This window comes from Dendrobates tinctorius, unplaced genomic scaffold (genome assembly GCF_039654945.1).
Source record: "Dendrobates tinctorius isolate UK_male_01 unplaced genomic scaffold, ASM3965494v1 ptg000054l, whole genome shotgun sequence".
Lineage (NCBI taxonomy): Eukaryota > Metazoa > Chordata > Amphibia > Anura > Dendrobatidae > Dendrobates > Dendrobates tinctorius.
In genome coordinates this window covers 1,769,958-1,793,734 of record NW_027361722.1, presented here as the reverse complement: position 1 = coordinate 1,793,734, position 23,777 = coordinate 1,769,958, and the positions used below count along the sequence as shown (strand labels likewise).

The following is a 23,777-nucleotide window of genomic DNA, read 5'->3' as shown; positions in this document are numbered from 1 at the left end:
ACATCTCCATCTCCTCCTCCCTCATGGCACTGCACATCTCCTCCTCCCTCATCACACTGCACAGCTCCATCTCTTCCTCCCTCATCACACTGCACATCTTCATCTCCTCCCTCATCACACTGCACATTTCCATCTCCTCCTCCCTCATCACACTGCACATCTCCATCTCCTCCTCTCATCACATTGCACATCTCCATCTCCTCCTCTCATCACATTGCACATCTCCATCTCCTCCTCCCTCATCACACTGCACATCTTCATCTCCTCCTCTCTCATCACACTGCACATCTCCATCTCCTTCCTCTGCACATCTCCTCCTCCCTCATCACACTGCCCATCTACATCTCCTCCTCCCTCATCACACTGCACATCTCCATCTCCTCCTCCCTCATCACACTGCATATCTATATCTCCATCTCCTCCTCTCATCACACTGCACATCTCCATCTTCCTCATCACACTGCTCATCTTTATCTCATCCTCCCTCATCACACTGCACATCTCCATCTCCTCCTCCCTCATCACACTGCACATCTCCATCTCGTCCCTCATCACACTGCACATCTTCATCTCCACCTCCTCTCATCACACTGAACATCTCCATCTCCTCCTTTCTCACACTGCACATCTCCATCTCCTCCTCTCTCATCACACTGTCATCTCCATCTCCTCCTCTCATCACACTGCACATCTCCACCTCTCTCATCAGACTGCCATCTCCATATCCTCCTCTCTCATCACACTGCCATCTCCTCCACTCTTATCCCACTGCCATCTCCTTCTCCCTCATCACACTGTAAAACTCCATCTCCTCCTCCCTTATTACACTGTACATCTCCATCTCCTTTCTCATCAGACTGGCATCTCCATATCCTCCTCTCTCATCACACTGCACATCCCTACCTCCTCTCATCTCACTGCACATCAAAGTCCTCCTGTCTCATCACACTGCACATCTCTACCTTCACTGCCCTCATCACACTGCCCATCTCTACCTCCTGCTCCCTGAAGCACTGCATATTTCTGTAAAGTAAACTGCTCAATCCTTCTGATTAGCACTGTAATCTGCACCAATATTGCACACATCACAGCCGGCCGGCCAGTGCGGCGCTGTTCTGGATACCTGAGATGCAGGAGATTCACCTTGTTGCTGTATCCTTGCTTTTTGTGCTTTGCGCCAAGAGCATAGAGAACTAGAATAAACTCATGAGGGCAGTCTGCAAAATACTCCGTGCAGGTGACCGGAGACTCGTGGATGTCCATGGTGTAGGGGTTCTCGAAGATTGGAAAGCTACCAGCCAAAAAGAGAGGACACTGGTTATAATCCAAGAGGAACATTTATTGGATGTTTCTCACATTTTTTATGTTTTTTCAGGGCCTGGAGTATGCAGAAGTTCCACTACACAGGGAAGGGAGTAGGCAACCACACTACCACAGAGAAGGCACCCGCGCTGCCACGGAGCTGGCACCCGCACTGCCATGAGCTTGAAACCTGCCCTGCAACGGAGCTGGCACCCGCGCTGTCACGGAGCTGGCACCCGCGCTGTCATGGAGCTGGAACCCGCGCTGTCACGGAGCTGGCACCCGCGCTGTCATGGAGCTGGAACCCGCGCTGTCACGGAGCTGGCACCCGCGCTGTCACGGAGCAGGCACCCGCGCTGTCACGGAGCTGGCACCCGCGCTGCCATGAGCTGGAAACCCACGCTGCAACGGAGCTGGCACCCGCGCTGTCACGGAGCTGGCACCCGCGCTGTCACAGAGCAGGCACCCGCGCTGTCACGGAGCTGGCACCCGCGCTGCCATGAGCTGGAAACCCACGCTGCAACGGAGCTGGCACCCGCGCTGTCACGGAGCTGGCACCCGCGCTGTCACGGAGCTGGCACCCGCGCTGCCACGATGCTGGCACCCGCACTGTCATGGTGCTGTAAACCCACACTACAACGGAGCAAACAAATAATAAAAGTCCATCCCAGCACGGCATGTTCTACATGCTGCATATTTAGCATTAGTAACTGCAGGTAATTTAATTATTTATGGGAGTCTGAGGTTGTCTGAACATAACCATAAATATCAATGGAGCTAACTAACAGGCAACTGTTATGTCACTTCGCCATACTTTACACTGCAGCTCAGTCAGTGACTTCAGCATCAGTACAGGCTGAGCATGGGGAACAGCCGGATAATCGGAGCAGTGATGGGCACATCAGGAGACATCTCGGCTTTAAACATTACTCTTCTGGCAGTATAAATCATCCTCAGTGTTGTCATGGTAACACGACACAATACAGACATATTGTCCCCAGTATCAGTGTCAGACAATTAGTGATGTTATGTAAACAGGAGAGTAAATTACTGCAACCCCCCCCCTCCAATGCTCCAGGGATGCCACAATTAGCACAGGGTTACAGCACAGGAATGGCTTCATTTGTATCTTTCTAGGTAACTAATCTGTTTACAGAGACATCAAGATCCAGGTGACCTACAGCAGGAGAGAGACAAACACTGCAAGAAAAGAGAGCGACAGAAACACTGCAAGAAAAGAGAGCGACAGAACACTGCAAACAAGAGAACGACAGAACACTGCAAGAGAGCGACAGAACACTGCAAGAAAAGAGAGCGACAGAAACACTGCAAGAAAAGAGAGCGACAGAAACACTGCAAGAAAAGAGAGCGACAGAAACACTGTAAGAAAAGAGAGCGACAGAAACACTGCAAGAGAGCGACAGAACACTGCAAACAAGAGAGCAACAAAACACTGCAAGAAAAGAGAGCGACAGAAACACTGCAAAACAAGAGAGCGACAGAACACTGCAAGAAAAGAGAGAGACAGAAACACTGCAAGAAAAGAGAGCGACAGAAACACTGCAAGAAAAGAGAGCGACAGAACACTGCAAACAAGAGAACGACAGAACACTGCAAGAAAAGAGAGCGACAGAAACACTGCAAGAAAAGAGAGCGACAGAAACACTGCAAGAAAAGAGAGCGACAGAAACACTGCAAGAAAAGAGAGCGACAGAACACTGCAAAACAAGAGAGCGACAGAACACTGCAAGAAAAGAGTGCGACAGAAACACTGCAAGAAAAGAGAGCGACAGAACACTGCAAACAAGAGAACGACAGAACACTGCAAGAAAAGAGAGCGACAGAAACACTGCAAGAAAAGAGAGCGACAGAACACTGCAAAACAAGAGAGCTGCAAAACACTGCAAAACAAGAGAGCGTCAAAACACTGCAAGAAAAGAGAGCGACAGAAACACTGCAAGAAAGGAGAGCGACAGAAGCACTGCAAGAAAAGAGCGACAGAACACTGCAAACAAGAGAACGACAGAACACTGCAAAACAAGAGAGCAACAAAACACTGCAAGAAAAGAGAGCGACAGAAACACTGCAAGAAAAGAGAGCAACAGAACACTACAAACAAGAGACCGACAAAACACTGCAAAACAAGAGAGCAGCAAAACACTGCAAGAAAAGAGAGCGACAGAACACTGCAAACAAGAGAGCAGCAAAACACTGCAAAACAAGAGAGCAGCAAAACACTGCAAAACAAGAGAGATAGACACAAGCACTGGAAAACAAGAGAACAACACAAACACTGCAATACTACATGGTAGCACTTATTACTTTGGTCAGTGAACAGGGGAAGGAGACATGACCCCGGGAGCAGAGATTGAGAAAAGAATCGTATTGAAAAAGCTACGTAAACTTGGAAGAACTTTGGCCTCAATCCATAAACACCACATTTCTTCTCATTGGTTTTGATGACAGGGCGTGCAGGAGTCAGACGTTTTTTTGTTGTTTTTTCAGTGCTAGATTGGCACTTTAGATGTAAGCCCCCCCCCATTGTTATACTCACCCTCCGGCGTCTTCACCTTTTACCAACGCTGCTCCGGTCCCGTGTCGCCATCTTGTGACAAAAGCTTCTGACTGGATGGAAGTCAGAAACTACGTCACAAGCTCGCAATACAAGAGAGCCAGAACAAGGCCGTAACGAAGCTCTCATAGATTTGTATTGAAAAGTGACCTCCGACTCCAGCAGACACTGAGACCGGAGCGACGCCAGAAAAGAATGAAGGGAATGACAGGTGAGAATGAGACAGGGGGGCAGGTGACTTACACTTACAGCACCACTGCAGCAGTGCAATAAAAAACACCAGGAGTAATGCTGTAAGAGGCGACCGCATCCTAAGATATCAGAGGCATGTCACCACCGTTCTACTTGACGTAATTCTTACTCCAGTCTAGAGTAAGAAGTTTGGCGTAACTAACGCTGCCGCTCGTCATGAATCAGATGAGTAGCGGCGTCACACCCCCGTCACATCCCAAACCTGGTATCATGATGACAAAAATTGAAAAAAATTTTGAGCAACCCGAAGTTGCGACTTTTCAATGTCACAGAGTTTCTGCATATTATGACAGCACATGTCTTACTTGCTTTGGGTCAGATCCACCACGATAACATCTCTCTCCATCAGCACGGCCACTGCGTACGGCTCCTGGAATTCTGGGTGAGAAGACCTTGTATTTAGAGATGCAACAAAACCAAAGATGATTAAGAAAAGTGATTCTAATCCTTATTACAGGGAGGCTGGTTCTCCATGCACAAGGAGCCACATCACCCAACCAGCGGGCAAAGCCACCGCCTGACTGGATGCAGTCTTTACTTCTCATCAGCAGCGCCGCAGCCAATCACTGAGCCCTGCTAATGTAGACGGCACAAGCTGCTGAGCTCAGTGATTGGCTGCAGCACAGATGACGAGACGTCATGTGCTGTCAGAGACCAGGGCAATAGTATAGACTCAGCGCTAGACTAAGGGAAGGTGAGAATGGAAGAGTTTGTTTTTTAATAACTATATGAAACTATTCTAAAACAGGACAACCCCTTGAAATGCAGAAATGTTGCACAGCTCTTTCATATAACGAGGCCACATGAGGATCAGCAGCTGACTCCACTCTTACCGTTTGGATAAGGTGTCTCACAAAGCGTTAAAAAGTCCACGATGGGGTGGTCCATCTCCAGCACAGTGATTGCCTTGCCATGCATGATGGTCAGACTTGGTCTCCTGCTGTCATAGGACAATCCACCGGAGAAGATGATGAACGGTTCACTGGAAGGGGAAGACAGTGACTATCACATGGGAGAGTACAGGAGTACTGCAGCAGAACCTGATACCTCCACACCGGGCCTGACATGTGAGGCGCCCCAGGAGTACTCTGGTTGGAGGTGGGTGAACGAGGGCTTCGGGATCCATCTTACAGGATCCTGTAGATAAATCTCATGTTATGGTATTCAAGTCGGACCTCACCTCTGCTAAACAAGACTACTTCACCACCCTTGTATCAGCTTTATCCCATAACCCCAAACAGTTATTCAATAATTTTAACTCCGCTCTCCGCCCATCACTGCCCCCGCCGACCTCTCTCATCTCTGCAAAAGAGTTTGCCGTACACTTCAACAAAATCAACCAAATCCTGCAAGTCTTTACTACTCATCCACCACAACCCCTATGTGTACCAGACCCCTGCCCTCCCCCACTAACCTTCCTCCCCACCATCACTGAAGGAGATCACATCTCACCACTTGTGCACTGGACCCCATCCCATCTCCTCCCCAACCTCAGCACCAAGCTTATCCTAGCCCTAACCAATCTCTTCAACTTATCATTAAATACTGGTAACGTATCTTCTGCTTTCAAATATGCCACAATTTCCTTCCCTTTACCTCACCTTCCCCCCCTTCTTCCCTATTTATTTATTCATTTATTAAAACTCCAATAAAACGTTAGAAAAACAAACATACCACAATCACACCTATTCTGAAGCCATCCCTCAACCCGACCTCTACGTCCAGGTATCGCCCCATATCGCGGCTCCGGATCGCCTCCAAACTCCCCGAAAAGCACGTCCACATTGTACTTCTCACCTCTTATGTAATCTACGCCAACAACCTTCAATACGGCTTCCATCTTCACCGAAACTGCCCTGCCAAAATGACTAGCTACTTACTTACAGCCTAAGCTACAGACACTTCTCTACACTCAATTAAATGAATATAATCACCGTGCGGTCAATTCCAAAGGCACTGCCAAAATGTCCGCTCTCACCGCAAGAGACTGCAAATGGGACCCTGCAAATACAGGACGGCTGGTTCCAAAAAAGAGCCGTATATAGAACCAAACAAAAAGGAGTTTTTTACAAAAAAAGTTTTTTACTTATAAATTATTAGGTATAAAACACTAGATTGTACAAATAATTGTACTTACGGGTTTGGACATTCCAGATGTAAGTGCTTTATTGCTCAGATTATGTGGGGCTGTGATGTGCTGGCCTTTTTCAAAATGAGTTCACTGCGAAAATACAGGAATATTAGTATCAACTATTGACGCTAGTATTCCTGTATTTTCGCAGTGAACTCCTTTCTCTTTGGTTCTATATACGGCTCTTTTTTGGAACCTGCCGTCCTGTATTTGCAGGGTTCCCATTTGCAGTCTCTTGCGGTGAGAGTGGACATTTTGGCAGTGCCTTTGGAACGGACAGCGCGGTGATTATATTCATTTAATCGTGTCTTCAGTTTTTGTCAGGTAGGCACAGAACCGGACTTTTTATCACCTGCAGCTCCTCATTAGTTCCTGCACCAAATCTCATATATAGAAGCGCCAGTGTTTATATATTTGTATAGACTCCTCCATCTAGACCTGTCCTCCACTCGGTGAACACTCGCTGGATTACTATCCGCTATCTCTCGGCTTCCTAGTGTAATCTGTAACTAGTGTGATGGATGTGATGAGCCGTTGTTGGCACTGGATGACGGGCCGGCGTGGATTACCAGCGGCCTGTGAGGAGCTCAGATGGCTGGAGCAGTTTCCCGCAACAAAGGCTTTTCTAGATGCAGATTGGCTCCAGAGCGTTTGATCCTCCTGAGCAGAGATGAGGCGCAAGGACCATTTTATCTCTTTTGCAGTGCACTACAAGTATCACACAGCGTGGCGGCCTCACCTCATCAATGATAGAACACATCCGCTTTAAGGAACAGAGATGTAAAAGCCGAGGTCAGAGCCGCGGCCGAGACATGAAAACATCTGAATATGAATAACGTGTCTTATGTAAGAAGCTGTGTACACCCCTTCAGTACTGTGCACCCCCTTAGAGCCATGCATAGTCAGTAATGTACACCCCCTCAGTACCATGCACCCGTCCTTGCCGTGCACAGTCAGTATTGTACACCCCCTCAGTGCTGTGCACCCCCTTAGAGCCATGCATAGTCAGTAATGTACACCCCCTCAGTACCATGCACCCGTCCTTGCCGTGCACAGTCAGTATTGTACACCCCCTCAGTGCTGTGCACACAGTCTGTACTGTGCATCGCATCAGTACCGTGTACCCCCCGTCAGAACAGCCACCACTGCCGCCTCACCTGTTCTTACACGTCCGGTACTCTACTTTTAATATGGGCTTACAGGATTCATGTTTCCTTCCATCTCTTTGACTTTTCCCTGTGAGACAAGAGACAGCCTCATGTAGCAGGAGACAAGGGACACAGATATGGCAGAGTCATTAAAGGGATCGTCGACTGCAAAAAGTTATCACCTAATCGCAGAATTGCTAAATGCTGGGGTCTGACTGCTGGGACCTGCATGGAGAGGCAGAACAGGGAATTTTTATCCCACATGAGAAAATTTTACACCCGTGAGGGGTTGTCACGCTCGGTAGGAGCCTTCAGGCAGACTCCGGAACATGTGCACGTAACAACACCAGTGGGTTTATTATACGCAGGATAAACCAGGGTGGTGAAAACAAAACACAGCCCACGACAGGAAAAAAAGACAAAAACGATAGCGTACAGTTCAGCACTCCTTGGTGTGGGGTCCTCCCGCACACTGTTAGGGAAAAGCACTCTCAGTCCTCACTTCTATGGGAAGTACAGCTTCTCCCCACAGTACCACACACCGACTGAACCACAGGTCCAGGTATATCATCATATGGGCTGGTCACGTGATCGTGACATCACTGCAGGTACTCAAACACCTGCAGGTCCTGCATGAAAAAGGAAAAGGGGTACGGTGAGCACCCTCCCACCCGCACTGCGGTGCTCACATAAAACCGGGTATTAAGGGAGTTAAGTAATGTGATAGACAGGCCTCTATTCCTTATATTTAAAGACTCTATAGAAACAGGGTCTGTTCCTTTTGATTGGCGGCAAGCAAATGTGGTACCAATATTCAAAAAGGGGTGTAAAAGGGAACCTGTAAACTATAGGCCGGTAAGCTTAACATCTGTTGTGGGTAAAATTTTTGAAGGGTTTCTAAGGGATACCATTATGGAATATCTCAATGTTAATAAATGTTTAACTCCATATCAACATGGATTTATGAAGGATCGCTCCTGTCAGACTAACCTGATCAGCTTCTATGAGGATGTAAGCTCTCAAATGGACCCAGGAGAATCATTGGATGTCATTTATCTCGACTTCTCTAAAGCATGTGACACTGTCCCACAGAAAAGATTGGTCAGTAAGAGGAGAAAGCTTGGGCTAGGGAAAATGTGTGTAGATGGGTAGGTAGCTTAGTGATAGAAAACAAAGAGTGGTTATTAATGGGGCATCCTCAGATTGGGCCAGGGTTACTAGTGGGGGACCACAGGGGTCTGTATTGGGCCCCCTACTATTTAATATATTTATTAATGATCTAGTGGATGGCTTACACAGTAAAATATCAGTATTTGCAGATGATGCAAAACTATGTAAGGTAGTTAACACAAAGGAGGACAGTTTGCAACTACAGACAGATTTGAGTAAATTGGAGAATTGGGCTGAAAAATGGCAAATGAGGTTTAACACAGATAAGTGTAAGGTTATGCACATGGGAAGGAGAAACAGATGCTACAATTACTTACTAAATGGGAAACTGCTGGGGAAATCAGACATGGAAAAAGACTTAGGCATCTTAGTCAATAAGAAGCTAAATTGGAGTGCCCAGTGTCAGGCAGCTGCCACCAAAGCAAATAGGGTCATGGGATGCATTAGAAGAGGTCTGGGGACACGAGATGAAAACATAATTCTCCCTCTGTACAAATCACTCGTCAGACCACACTTGGAGGATTGTGTGCAATTTTGGACGCCGGTGCTCAAGAAAGACATTACTGAACTTGAAAGGGTTCAAAGGCGGCTACTAAAATGATAAATGGAGTTGGTTCACTACAATACCCAGAAAGGTTATCAAAATTAGGTCTATTTACTCTAGAAAAGAGAAGACTTAGGGGAGACTTAATATATATGTACAAGTATATCAGAGGGCAATACAGAGATCTCTCCAATGAACTGTTTGTACCAAGGACTGTGACAAGAACAAGGGGGCATTCTCTTCGTTTGGAGGAAAGACAATTTCTGCACCAGCATAGAAGAGGGTTCTTCACGGTAAGAGCAGTGAGGCTCTGGAATTCTCTTCCTGAGGAAGTGGTGATGGCCAACTCACTGAATGAATGTAAGAAAGGAATGGAGGCTTTTCTTGTGAGTAACAGTATAGAAGGTTACGAATAACAGAATATTATAGGGAGATGGTTGACCCAGCTTAGGGGAAGGAATTTTTTTCCCTATGGAGAAAATTGGCTTCTACTCTGTGGGTTTCTTGCCTTCCCCAGGATCAACAATGCAGAACAGCTACACTAAAAATAGGCTGAACTAGATGGACATAAGGTCTTCCTTCAGCCTTCAAAACTATGTTACTATGTTACTATTAAACTCTTGTACACGGCCACTCAGCACATAGTGTGCTGGAAAGACAAAACCACTCCGATTTCACATCACTGATCGCGCAGTGACACGTACCTCCCATCCTCTACCAAGCCAGTGACTGTCACACACCTCATAAAATGGAGCATCAGGTGAGAAGGCTGACTATCGCTCCATTCATTCTCCATGGGGCTGGAGAAATGCCGGAAAAAGACGAGTGCTGCAGTCACATGGGGAATGGCTGTACATACCGCTCCATTGTAGTGGGGTTAGACGTTCCCTGTTCGGTCAGTCGATGCGGCTCTCAGCAGTCGGACCATCGCTGAATTATAATTTTTCGCACGTGGATAAGTGATAACTTGATTTCCCTAAATAGCGCCTTTAATCTCTGGTTTTCTGGCTATTGGGGAACTACAACTCCCAGCAAGCCCTGTTAGAGCAGTAGTTTCACAGCAGCCGGGCGCTCACACACTGGGCACAGACTGACGTCTTACCATGGGGAATGGTGACTTGGAAGGGCTTGGCCGGATTCTTTACGTTCCATACGGTGAGGCTGCCGTCTGAATGGCTGCACATGAACTGCCGCCCCTCATGGTGCCAGCCGATGGAGTGGATGGCCTGAGGGGGAGAACACTCCGATTACTGGCAGCCATGTCCGGGTCACACATTACACCCGGGCCGGGTCCTGAGACTACCCTGATCAGAGCAGGGAGACGATGACGACCATAAAGCACACGGTTGCCGGTCCAGAGGCCCATGCTTTCCCATGTGTTATAGCATCGCGCACTCCTGCACTTCCTACCACCGGTGGGATCGGCCGCCAGTGTCCCTGCTTGTGCCCCTCCCGCCTTCAGGCTGCTGATAGGGATTTCCTGAGAACAAGGACCTTGGAGGCGAGAAGAGAAGCTGCCATCTGAGGCTGCCATTGTTATTGGGAGCACGCAGATCGCAGCCTCCCTGCTCGCCTCTGCACAAAAAGGAAGAAATACTCTAAAAGCAATAACTGTGGTAACAGGTCCATAAAAATAAAATAAGAACAAAAAATAAAAAGGGCAAAAAACTAACTCGGTCTCCCCCCTAATAAAAGGAGCACAGCCCTCCACATCCAGTGCTGTACTCCCAGTATCGGGGTCCGGACCCCAAGGACTAAGCATAGACAAGACGTAAGTGTGCGGACAATAAGAAAAACCGAGGGAAAACTGGAAAGAAAAAAAAAATATATGCAGTCATGGCCGAAAGTGTCGGCACCCTTGAAATCGTTCCAGGAAATGAAGTATTTCTCCCAGATAATTATTGGAATTACTCCTATTTTGTTATACTCAGGTTTATTTCCTTTGTGTGTATTGGAACAACACAAAAAAAAGAGGAAAAAAGGAAAATTGGACAAAATTTCACACAAAACCCCCAAAAATGGGCCAAACAAAATTGTTGCCCCCCCCCCACACACACTTAAAGGGGTTGTCCCACAAACAAAAGTACATTTTAATCAACAGATCTTGAAATAATAAGAATTTCCACAATAGGTGGTGTATCAGAAAAATGTTCCTGTGCTGAGCTAATCTTATGAATGTCTCCTGCTGTCCTGTGTGATGGTCGTGTCTGACTGTGCAGGGTCTCCTCGGCAGGGGAGGACACAGGAGAGTATACAGACTTTACCGCTGGGATCACAGCTGATTCTTACTGTGAAGTAAAATATTGTTTAAAAACAGCAAATGTTTTACCTCACAGGAAGTATGGGCTGTGATCCCAGCTGTAATGTCTGTATACTCCCCTGTGCCCCCCATGTCCAGGAGATGTGGTATGATCAGACCCTGTCCCTGCACGGTCAGACGTGACCATTACACAGGACAGCAGGAGACATTTATAAGATTGTCTCAGCACAGGAACATTTTTTTGATACACCACCTATTGTGGAAATTATTATTATTCCAAGATCTAATGATTAATATGAACTTTAATTCATGGGAAAACCCCTTAATATTTTGTTGCACCCTTTGGAATAAATAACTGGAATCAATCACTTCCTATAACCAACCACAATCTTCTTAAAATCGGCTCCCGGTCTCTCATATGTGAAGGCGTCTTCTCCCTTAGATCCGGACCCATTGCTCACACTTCCGAACTCTCCAAAACTTTCTTTCCATCCATTTCTGGGGACTTCTTGAAGTATGTCTGAGGTCATTGTCCTGCTGGATGACCCATGATCTAGGACCACGCTCAGCTTTCTGATACTGGGCACTACTGTACATTGCCACCCAAAATACATTGATAATTCATAGAATTCATGATGTCTTGCACACAGTAAAGGTTCCCAGTGCCAGAGGCAGCAAAACAACCCCGAAACATCTGTGACCCTCCACCACATCTGACTGTATGTACTGTGTTCCTTTATTTGTAGGTCTCATTCAGTTTTCAGTAAACAGTAGAATGATGTGCTTTACTAAAAAGCTCTATCTTGGTCTCATCTGTCCACAAGAACTTTCCCAGAAACATTTTGCCTTACTCACGTCCATATTGGCAAAATGTAGTCTAGCTTTTTTATGTCTATGTGTCAGCAGTGGAGTCCTACTGGGTTTCTTGCCATAGCGTTTCATTTCATTCACATGTGGACGTATAGTTCGTGCTGACACCAATGCACCCTGAGCCTGCAGGACAGGTTGGATTTCTTTGGAACTTGATTAGGGCTGCTTATCTGGATTGTCCTGTGTTACAACCTTTCATCAATTCTTCTATGCAGTCCACATCCAGGGAGATTAGCTGTAGTGCAATGGGTTGTAAACTTCTGGATTATGTTACACGTTGTGGACAAAGGAACATCAAAATCTCTGGAGATGGACTTGTAACCTTGAGATTGTTGATATTTTTCAGCAATTTTTGTTCTCAAGTCCTCAGACAGTTCTCTTCTCCTCTTTCTGTTCTCCATGCCTAATGTGGCTCACAGACAGAAAATGCAAGGTTTGAGGCAACTTCTCCTCTTTTTATCAGGTTTTTGGTGATTTAAATTTTTGAGGTTGTGTGTGAAATTAGGTCCAATTTGATATTTTTTAATGTTTTTTTGCGGTGTTCCAACGCACACAAAGGAAATAAACATGTCAATAACAAAACATGAGAAAATGCAATAATTTTCTGGGCTAAATACTTCATTCTCTCTAGCAATTTCAAGGGTGCCAAAACTTTTGGCCATGACTGTATATATTTATGATAGAAAGTGTCCCCTCCCCACTGGAGTCACAATATCGATGCCACATGGAGCCGCAGGTTGGGGTCTGCACAGCAACACTTACCTCGTCGTAGTAGAAGCGGATGTCGGCCCTCTTACACCGCAGGTCCCACAGAACAATGGTGCCGCTCTCATATCCTATCAGCAACTGCAAGACAAACAGGACGATCAGGAGAAAGGAAGTCCAAGAGATGCGGTATATACAGGGGGCCAAACACCCACTAGCCCGGGGCACCGCAAGTGTCAGGACTCTAACCCCTCATATACAAGAAGAACAGTCAGCCATCTGCACCGGAGGAATAAGAGATTATCCAGCACAATGTCCGTCATCTGCACCAGAGGAATAAGAGATAATCCAGCACAATGTCCGTCATCTGCACCGGAGGAATAAGAGATTATCCAGCGCAATGTCCGTCATCTGCACCAGAGGAATAAGAGATAATCCAGCACAATGTCCATCATCTGCACCAGAGGAATAAGAGATTATCCAGCACAATGTCCATCATCTGCACCGGAGGAATAAGAGATCATCCAGCACAATGTCCGTCATCTGCACCGGAGGAATAAGAGATTATCCAGCGCAATGTCCGTCATCTGCACCAGAGGAATAAGAGATAATCCAGCACAATGTCCGTCATCTGCACCAGAGGAATAAGAGATTATCCAGCACAATGTCCATCATCTGCACCGGAGGAATAAGAGATCATCCAGCACAATGTCCGTCATCTGCACCGGAGGAATAAGAGATTATCCAGCACAATGTCCGTCATCTGCACCGGAGGAATAAGAGATTATCCAGCACAGTGTCCGTCATCTGCACCGGAGGAATAAGAGATTATCCAGCACAATGTCCGTCATCTGCACCAGAGGAATAAGAGATTATCCAGCACAATGTCCGTCATCTGCACCGGAGGAATAAGAGATTATCCAGCACAGTGTCCGTCATCTGCACCGGAGGAATAAGAGATTATCCAGCACAATGTCCATCATCTGCACCAGAGGAATAAGAGATTATCCAGCACAATGTCCGTCATCTGCACCGGAGGAATAAGAGATTATCCAGCACAGTGTCCGTCATCTGCACCGGAGGAATAAGAGATTATCCAGCACAATGTCCGTCATCTGCACCAGAGGAATAAGAGATTATCAAGCACATTGTCCGTCATCTGCACCGGAGGAACAAGAGATTATCCAGCACAATGTCCATCATCTGCACCAGAGGAATAAGAGATTATCCAGCACAATGTCCATCATCTGCACCGGAGGAATAAGGGATTATCCAGCAAAATGTCCATCATCTGCACCGGAGGAATAAGAGATTATCCAGCACAATGTACGTCATCTGCACCAGAGGAATAAGAGATTATCAAGCACATTGTCCGTCATCTGCACCGGAGGAACAAGAGATTATCCAGCACAATGTCCATCATCTGTACCAGAGGAATAAGAGATTATCCAGCACAATGTCCGTCATCTGCACCGGAGGAACAAGAGATTATCCAGCACAATGTCCATCATCTGCACCAGAGGAATAAGAGATTATCCAGCACAATGTCCATCATCTGCACCGGAGGAATAAGAGATTATCCAGCACAATGTCCGTCATCTGCACCGGAGGAACAAGAGATTATCCAGCACAATGTCCATCATCTGCACCAGAGGAATAAGAGATTATCCAGCACAATGTCCGTCATCTGCACCAGAGGAATAAGAGATTATCCAGCACAATGTCCGTCATCTGTACCAGAGGAATAAGAGATTATCCAGCACAATGTCCGTCATCTGCACCGGAGGAACAAGAGATTATCCAGCACAATGTCCATCATCTGCACCGGAGGAATAACAGATTATCCAGCACAATGTCCGTCATCTGCACCGGAGGAATAAGAGATTATCCAGCACAATGTCCGTCATCTGCACCGGAGGAATAAGAGATTATCCAGCACTAGCACTAGGTGGATCGAAGGCAGCACTCTTGAAGAACTACTAAATCCTTGGCTGCAACATGAGCATCAGGATGCACTTTCTGCTGCCATCTTATTGAAACCTTGGTGCAGTCAGTGATGAGCAAAGAAAGTGAACGATTCCACCAAGATATGAAGGTCGTGGAGGGTCGGTATCAGGGTAGATGGGATGGACATACTTTGACTGACTATTGTTGGAGCATCAGGTGAGACTGTCCACAGATTGAACACTTCAAGAAAAGCAAGAAGCATACATACAGGTGCGTCTCACAAAATAAGAATATCATCAAAAAGTGAATTTATTTCAGTTCTTCAATACAAAAAGTGAATTTCATATATGGCTAACAGCCAATGAAAACCCAAAAGTCATTATCTCAGTAAATTAGAATACTTTATAACACCAGCTTGAAAAAATTATTTTAAAATCCGAAATGTCGTCCTACTGAAATGTATGATCAGTAAATGCACTCAGTACTTGGTCGGGCTCCTTTGGCATCAATTACTGCATCAATGCGGTGTGGCATGGAGGTGATCAGCCTGTGGCACTGCTGAGGGGTTATGGAAGCCCAGGTTGCTTTGATAGCAGCCTTCAGCTCGTCTGCATTGTTGGGTCTGGTGTCTCTCATCTTCCTCTTGACAATACTCCATAGATTCTCTATGGCAGACCTGGGCAAAGTGCAGCCCACGGGCCACATCCGGCCCTCTGACTGTCTCAGTCTGGCCCGCGGATCAAGACAGCTGAGGAGCTGAAAATAGTGGCCCACGGTCCGCACCGTGCCCGCCCGCTCGCTGTCTATATCCATGCTGACTGCACTGGTGGAGGAGGAGCCTCAGGCCACTTCCTCCACCAATCAGCTTGTGAAACAGCTGACACGATGACGTTATGACACTGCGTTAGCTGTGTACTGCGGAGAGTCAGACACCGAGACAGGAGCAGAAGCAGAGCGCCGGGGAACGGGACCGAGTTGAGTATGTGTTGTCTTTTTTTTTAGTTATTCATGTATATGGGATGTTTGGCTAGACATGGGGAGGCTGTGTGCGCCTCATTTGCCGAACATGGGGAGGCTGTGTGTGCCTCATGCGCTGGACGTGGGGAGGCTGTGTGCGCCTCATGCGCTGGACGTGGGGAGGCTGTGTGCGCCTCATGCGCTGGACGTGGGGAGGCTGTGTGCGCCTCATGCGCTGGACGTGGGGAGGCTGTGTGCGCCTCATGCGCTGGACGTGGGGAGGCTGTGTGCGCCTCATGCGCTGGACGTGGGGAGGCTGTGTGCGCCTCATGCGCTGGACATGGGGAGGCTGTGTGCGCCTCATGTGCTGGACATGGGGAAGCGGTGTGCGCCTCATGCGCTGGACATGGGGAGGCTGCATGCGCCTCATGCACTGGACATGGGGAGGCTGCATGCGCCTCATGCACTGGACGTGGGGAGGCTGCATGCGCCTCATGCGCTGGACATGGGGAGGCTGTGTGTGCCTCATGTGCTGGACATGGGGAAGCGGTGTGCGCCTCATGCACTGGACATGGGGAGGTTGCATGCGCCTCATGCACTGGACATGGGGAGGCTGTGTGTGCCTCATGTGCTGGACATGGGGAAGCTGTGTGCGCCTCATGCGCTGGACATGGGGAGGCTGCATGCGCCTCATGCACTGGACATGGGGTGGCTGCGTGCGCCTCAAGCGCTGGACATGGGGAGGCTGCGTGCGCCTCATGCGCTGGACATGGGGAGGCTGTGTGCGCCTCATGCACTGGACATGGGGAGGCTGTGTGCGCCTCATGCACTGGACATGGGGAGGCTGTGTGCACCTCATGCGCTGGACATGGGGAGGCTGTGTGCGCCTCATGTGCTGGACATGGGGAAGCTGTATGCACCTCATGCGCTGGACATGGGGAGGCTGTGTGCGCCTCATGCGCTGGACATGGGGAGGCTGTGTGCGCCTCATGCGCTGGACATGGGGAGGCTGTGTGCACCTCATGCGCTGGACATGGGGAGGCTGTGTGCACCTCATGCACTGGACATGGGGAGGCTGTGTGCGCCTCATGCGCTGGACATTGAGAAGCTGTGTGCGCCTCATGCGCTGGACATGGGGAAGCTGTGTGCGCCTCATGTGCTGGACATGGGGAGGCTGTGTGCGCCTCATGCGCTGGACATGGGGAGGCTGTGTGCCTCATGCGCTGGACATGGGGAGGCTGTGTGTGCCTCATGCGCTGGACATGGGGAGGCTGTGAAGGCCTCATACAATATATAGAAGAGACTGTATTTGGGTTCAAATGGTATATAGGGGAATGTCGGCATACATAATCCTGCTCAATATTGAGTGCTATAATTAATATTAATAATTATATGTTGATATTAATATTGAGCTTAATTCATTTCAGCCTATTGGTTCGGCCCTCCATAACAGTCATGGTCTCTCATGTGGCCCCTCGGGAAAATTAATTGCCCACCCCTGCTCTATGGGGTCAAGGTCAGGTGAGTTTGCTGCCAATCAAGCCCAGTGATACTGTTGTGTGTACACCAGGTATTGGTACTTTTGGCCGTGTGGACAGGGGCCAAGTCCTGCTGGAGAATGACATTTTCATCTCCATAAAGCTTGTCAGCAGAGAGAAGCATGAAGGGCTCTAACATGTCCTGGTAGACGGCTGCGCTGACTTTGGTCTTGATAAAACACAGTGGACCTACACCAGCAGATGACATGGCTCCCCAAACCATCACTGATTGTGGAGACTTCACACTAGACCTCCAGCAGCTTGGATTGTGGCTTCTCCACTCTTCCTCCAGACTCTGGGACCACTGACAACAGTCCGGTTCTTCTTCTCCTCGGCCCAGGTAAGACGCTTCTGGCGTTGTCTATTGGTCATGAGTGGCTGACACAAGGAATGTGACACTTGTAGCCCATGTCCTGGAGACGTCTGTGTGTGGTGTGAAGCAATGACTCCAGCAGCAGTGCACTCCTTGTGAATCTCCCCCACATTACTGAATGGCCTTTTCTTAACAATCCTTTCCAGGCTGCGGTTATCCCGGTGGCTTGTGCACCTTTTTCTACCACACTTTTTCCTTCCACTCCACTTTCCATTAATATTCTTGGATACAGCACTGTGTGAACAGCCGGCTTCTTTAGCAATGACCTTTTGTGGCTTCCCCTCCTTGTGGAGTGTGTCAGTGACTACCTTCTGGACATCTGTCAGGTCAGCAGTCTGCCCCATGATTGTGGAGCTACTGAAACAGACTAAGGGACCTTTATAAACGCTTAGGAGCCTTTACAGGGGATTATTGTTAATTATTCTAATTTACTGAGATAATGACTTTTGGGTCTTCATTGGCTGTAAGCCATAATCATCAACATCACCAGAAATAAACACGTGGAATAGATCACTCTGTGTGTAATGACTCTATAGAATAGAGGAGAGTCACTTTTTATATTGAAGAACTGAAATAAATTCACTTTTTGATGATATTCTCATTTTGGGAGAAGCATCTGTATCTCACATGCCACCTAACTTTCCTACTTGTACAATGTGACTTACATTAGCGATATATCCTTTGTATGAACACAATAGATTTACATTATCATTACATTCAGGTCATTTTTTGCATTATATTCCGCTGTATGTACATTTTGTAGGGTTTTGGAAACAAAGGAGAAAATCTGGGATCACTTTTGGATTCAGAAGCCAAAAGATAGTGAAATAAAGCGTCAGGTGTAACGTAACGAGTTGCTCCCCAGTGAGTTCCTCAGTAAATTGTGTTCCCCAGTGAGTTCCTTAGTAAATTGTGTTCCCCAGTGAGTTCCTCAGTGGGCCCCAGACACTGGCCGGAGGGGTCACATTATGTTACACGGGGCTTCTTACCTTGCCTTCATCTCGCGGGGTGTCACTTAAATGTACAACTGGCCCCGGGTGAGTTTTAGTTGATCTGGAAGAAAAGCAAAGAGAGATCATTACCCTGTGGGCTCTGCTACATCACGGCTGTGAGCGCAGACAATGCTCTCTGGACGGCACCAACCTCCGCCCTGTTCTGAAGCTTTGTAGCAATGTATCAGTGAAGGTAAAAGGAGATTCCTGTATGAGTGTGCAAAAGAGAAAAAACCCTCAGCCCAGCGTGGCCACAACGCACTACTACTGACTCTACAGGTGGAGCGCACTGTATGTTATGTTACTGGAAGTAAATGCCTGGACAGGAGGCCACACACTGACACATTGTGACAAACTCTGCAGCTCTAGGTGCAAAATCTTCTCTTGATACCAACAAAATTGTTTCAATTCACTGACATGTAAAATGCATCGCAGACAGCAGCTTTATGTCTCTGCATGGAAGAAGGTTCCCACTCACTGACATCAGGCAGAAAATGGGAAAATTGGGAGGAACTGGATAATAAAGTCTACGAGAGCCACAAAACTATTGGTGTAAAAGTCCGTTCAGTTAGACGTCAGATCAGGAATATCCAAGAGGGAATCATCAGCCAGGATCTAAAAAGGGAGTCCAGACCGATCAGTGAGCACATGACCAGGACTTGTCGGGGGTCTCACTGGGAAATCTCTGTCCCATATTAAGGGTCACCAATCTAACCCAAGAAGAGGTGCGAATCCGGCTAAATAAGATTACAATAGATAAATCTCCGGGTCTGGATCGCAAACACCCATGAGTACTAAGAGAACTAAGTAATGTAATAGACAAACCATTATTTCTTATATTTAGAGACTCTATAGCGACGGGGTCTGTTCCACAGGACTGGCGCATAGCAAATGTGGTACCAATATTCAAAAAGGGCTCTAAAAGTGACCCTGGAAATTATTGGCCAGTAAGTCTAACCTCTATTGTGGGTGAGATATGTGAAGGGTTTCTGAGGGATGTTATTCTGGATTATCTCACTGAGAATGACTGTGTAACGCCATATCAGCATGGGTTTATGAGGAATCGCTCCTGTCACACCAATCTAATGAGCTTTTATGAAGAGGTAAGCTATAGACTGCACCAAGGTGAGTCATTGGATGTGGTATATCTTGATTTTTCCAAAGCGTTTGATACCGTGCCACACAAGAGGTTGGTACACAAAATGAGAATGCCGGGTCTGGGGGAAAATGTGTGTAAATGGGTAAGTAACTGGCTGAGTGATAGAAAGCAGAGGGGGGTTATAAATGGTATATTCTCTAACTGGATCGCTGTGACCAGTGGGGACCGCAGGGGTCGGTGTTGGGACCTCTTCTCTACAATATATTTATTAACAATCTGGTAGAAGGTTTACACAGTAAAATATCGATATTTGCAGATGATACAAAACTATGTAAAGCAGTCAATACAAGAGAAGATAGTATTCTGCTACAGATGGATCTGGATAAGTTGGAAACTTGGGCCGAAAGGTGGGAGATGGGGTTTATCAATGATAAATGTAAGGTTATACACATGGGAAGAAGGAATCAATATCACCATTACACACTGAACGGGAAGCCACTGGGTAAATCTGACATGGAGAAGGACTTGGGGATCCTAGGTAATGATAAACTTACCTGGAGCAGCCAGTGCCAGGCAGCGGCTGCCAAGGCAAACAGGATCATGGGGTGCATTAAAAGAGGTCTGGATACACATGATGAGAGCATTATACTGCCTCTGTACAAATCTCTGGTTACACCGCACATGGAGTACTGTGTACAGTTTTGAGCACCGGTGATCAGGAAGGATATAATGGAACTAGAGTGAGTACAAAGGAGGGCAACAAAATTAATAAAGGGGATGGGGGAACTACAATACCCAGGGAGATTAGCAAAATTAGGATTATTTAGTCTAGAAAAAAAGACGACTGAGGGGCGATCTAATAACCATGTACAGTTGTAGTCAAAAGTATTGACACCCCTGCAATTCTGTCAGATAATACTCAGTTTCTTCCTGAAAATGATTGCAAACACAAATTCTTTGGTATTATTATCTTCATTTAATTAGTCTTAAATGAAAAAACTCAAAAAGAATTGTCCTAAAGCCAAATTGGATATAATTCCACACCAAACATAAAAAAGAGGGTGGACAAAAGTATTGGCACTGTTCGAAAAATCATGTGATGCTTCTCTAATTTGTGTAATTAACAGCACCTGTAACTTACCTGTGGCACCTAACAGGTGTTGGCAATAACTAAATCACACTTGCAGCCAGTTGACATGGATTAAAGTTGACTCAACCTCTGTCCTGTGTCCTTGTGTGCACCACATTGAGCATGGAGAAAAGAAAGACCAAAGAACTGTCTGAGGACTTGAGAAACCAAATTGTGAGGAAGCATGAGCAATCTCAAGGCTACGAGTCCATCTCCAAAGACCTGAATGTTCCTGTGCCTACTGTGCGCAGTGTCATCAAGAAGTTTAAAGCCCATGGCACTGTGGCTAACCTCCCTAGATGTGGACGGAAAAGAAAAATTGACAAGAGATTTCAACGCAAGATTGTGCGGATGTTGGATAAAGAACCTCGACTAACATCCAAACAAGGTCAAGCTGCCCTGCAGTCCGAGGGTACAACAGTGTCAACCCGTACTATCCGTCGGCGTCTGAATGAAAAGGGACTGTATGGTAGGAGAACGAAGAAGACACCACTTCTTACCCCGAGACATAAAAAAGCCAGGCTGGAGTTTGCCAAAACTTACCTGAAAAAGCCTAAAACGTTTTGGAAGAATGTTCTCTGGTCAGATGAGACAAAAGTAGAGCTTTTTGGGCAAAGACATCACCATAGAGTTTACAGGAGAAAAAAGAGGCATTCAAAGAAAAGAACATGGTCCCTACAATCAAACATGGCGGAGGTTCCCTGATGTTTTGGGGTTGCTTTGCTGCCTCTGGCACTGGACTGCTTGACCGTGTGCATGGCATTATGAAGTCTGAAGACTACCAACAAATTTTGCAGCATAATGTAGGGCCCAGTGTGAGAAAGCTGGGTCTCCCTCAGAGGTCATGGGTCTTCCAGCAGGACAATGACCCAAAACACACTTCAAAAAGCACTAGAAAATGGTTTGAGAGAAAGCACTGGAGACTTCTAAGGTGGCCAGCAATGAGTCCAGACCTGAATCCCATAGAACACCTGTGGAGAGATCTAAAAATGGCAGTTTGGAGAAGGCACCCTTCAAATATCAGGGACCTGGAGCAGTTTGCCAAAGAAGAATGGTCTAAAATTCCAGCAGAGCATTGTAAGAAACTCATTGATGGTTTGCGTAAGCGGTTGGTCGCAGTTATTTTGGCTAAAGGTTTTGCAACCAAGTATTAGGCTGAGGGTGCCAATACTTTTGTCTGGCCCATTTTTGGAGTTTTGTGTGAAATGATCAATGTTTTGCTTTTTGCTTCATTCTCTTTTGTGTTTTTTCATTTAAGACAAATTAAATGAAGATAATAATACCAAAGAATTTGTGTTTGCAATCATTTTCAGGAAGAAACTGAGTATTATCTGACAGAATTGCAGGGGTGTCAATACTTTTGGCCACAACTGTATATACATGTGGTCAAAATTCTTGGTACCCCTCATTTAATGACATTTAAGGACAGATAAACCCACAATGGTGACAGAAATAACTTGAATCTGACAAAAGTCATAATAAATCAAAAATCTATGAAAATGAATAAATGAAAGTCAGACATTGCTTTCCAGCCAGGCTTCCACAGAACTTAAAAAAAATAAAACTCATGAAATAGGCATGGACCGAAATGATGAGACCCCTGAAAATAATGCGACAAAAGGGACATGTTACATCGCGGTGTGTCCACTAATTATCATCACAGGTGTCTACAGTCCTGGAGTCAGTGAGTGGCCGGTATAGAGGCTACAGATCCTCACTGAGCTGTCTGGTGACACGGTGTGTATCACACTCAACATGCACCAGAGGAAGCGAAGGAAAGAGTTGTCTCAGGAGATTAGAAAGAGAATTATAGACAAACATGTTACAGGCAATAGTTATAAGACCATCTCCAAGCAGCTTGATGTTCCTGTGACTACAGCTGCACATATTATTCAGAAATGTAAGCTCCATGGGACTGTAGCCGACCTCCCTGGACATGGCCGCAGGAGGAAAACTGATGACAAAACAAAGAGACGGATAATACGAATGGTAACAAAAGAGCCCAGAAAAACTTCTAAACAGATTAAAGGTGAACTTCAAGCTCAAGGAACATCAGTGTCAGATCACACCATCCGTCGTTGTATGAGCCAAATTGGACTTCATGGGAGACGACGACCAAGGAGGCCACCAATGTTGAAAAAAAATCATAAAAAAGCCAGACTGGAATTTGCCAAACTACATGCTGACAAGCCACAAAGCTTCTGAGAGAATGTCCTATGGACAGATGAGACAAAAATGGAACTTTTTGGCAAAGCACATCAGCACTATGTTCACAGACGGAAAAATGAAGCATATCAAGAAAAGAACACTGTCCCTACTGTGAAACATGGAAGAGGCTCTGTTATGTTCTGGGGCTGCTTTGCTGCATCTGGCACAGGGTGTCTAGAATCTGTGCAGGGTACAATGAAATCTCAAGACTATCAAGGGATTCTAGAGAGAAATGTGCTGTCCAATGTCAGAAAGCTTGGTCTCAGTCGCAGGTCATGGGTCTTGCAACAGGATAATGACCCAAAACACACAGCTAAAAGACACCCAAGAATGGCTAAGGGGAAAAACATTGGACTATTCTGAAGTGGCTTCTATGAGCCCTGACCTAAATCCTATTGAGCATCTTTGGAAAGAGCTGAAACATGCCGTCTGGAAAAGGCAACCTTCACACACGAGACAAGTGGAGCAGTTTGCTCTTGAGGAGTGGGCCAAAATACCTGCGAAGTCTCACTGACAGTTACAGGAATCGTCTGATTGCAGTGATTGCCTCAAAAGGTTGTGCAACAAATTATTAAGTTAA

General features: G+C 46.6%; 1 protein-coding gene across 8 annotated transcripts in view; it reads right to left on the bottom strand.

Moving 5' to 3' along the window:
- STXBP5L (syntaxin binding protein 5L) overlaps positions 1-23,777 on the bottom strand; it is a 340,555-nt gene that overhangs the window by 153,852 nt on the left and 162,926 nt on the right. For all 8 annotated transcript variants that reach the window (XM_073576992.1, XM_073576994.1, XM_073576997.1 and 5 more), the window contains exons 6-12: positions 18,759-18,822; positions 13,012-13,095; positions 10,222-10,345; positions 7,415-7,493; positions 4,960-5,108; positions 4,432-4,504; positions 1,144-1,291 (exon numbers count right to left, since the gene is read on the bottom strand). In XM_073576992.1, the coding sequence (XP_073433093.1) occupies positions 1,144-1,291; positions 4,432-4,504; positions 4,960-5,108; positions 7,415-7,493; positions 10,222-10,345; positions 13,012-13,095; positions 18,759-18,822 (721 nt within the window). The remainder of the gene's footprint in view (positions 1-1,143; positions 1,292-4,431; positions 4,505-4,959; positions 5,109-7,414; positions 7,494-10,221; positions 10,346-13,011; positions 13,096-18,758; positions 18,823-23,777) is intronic.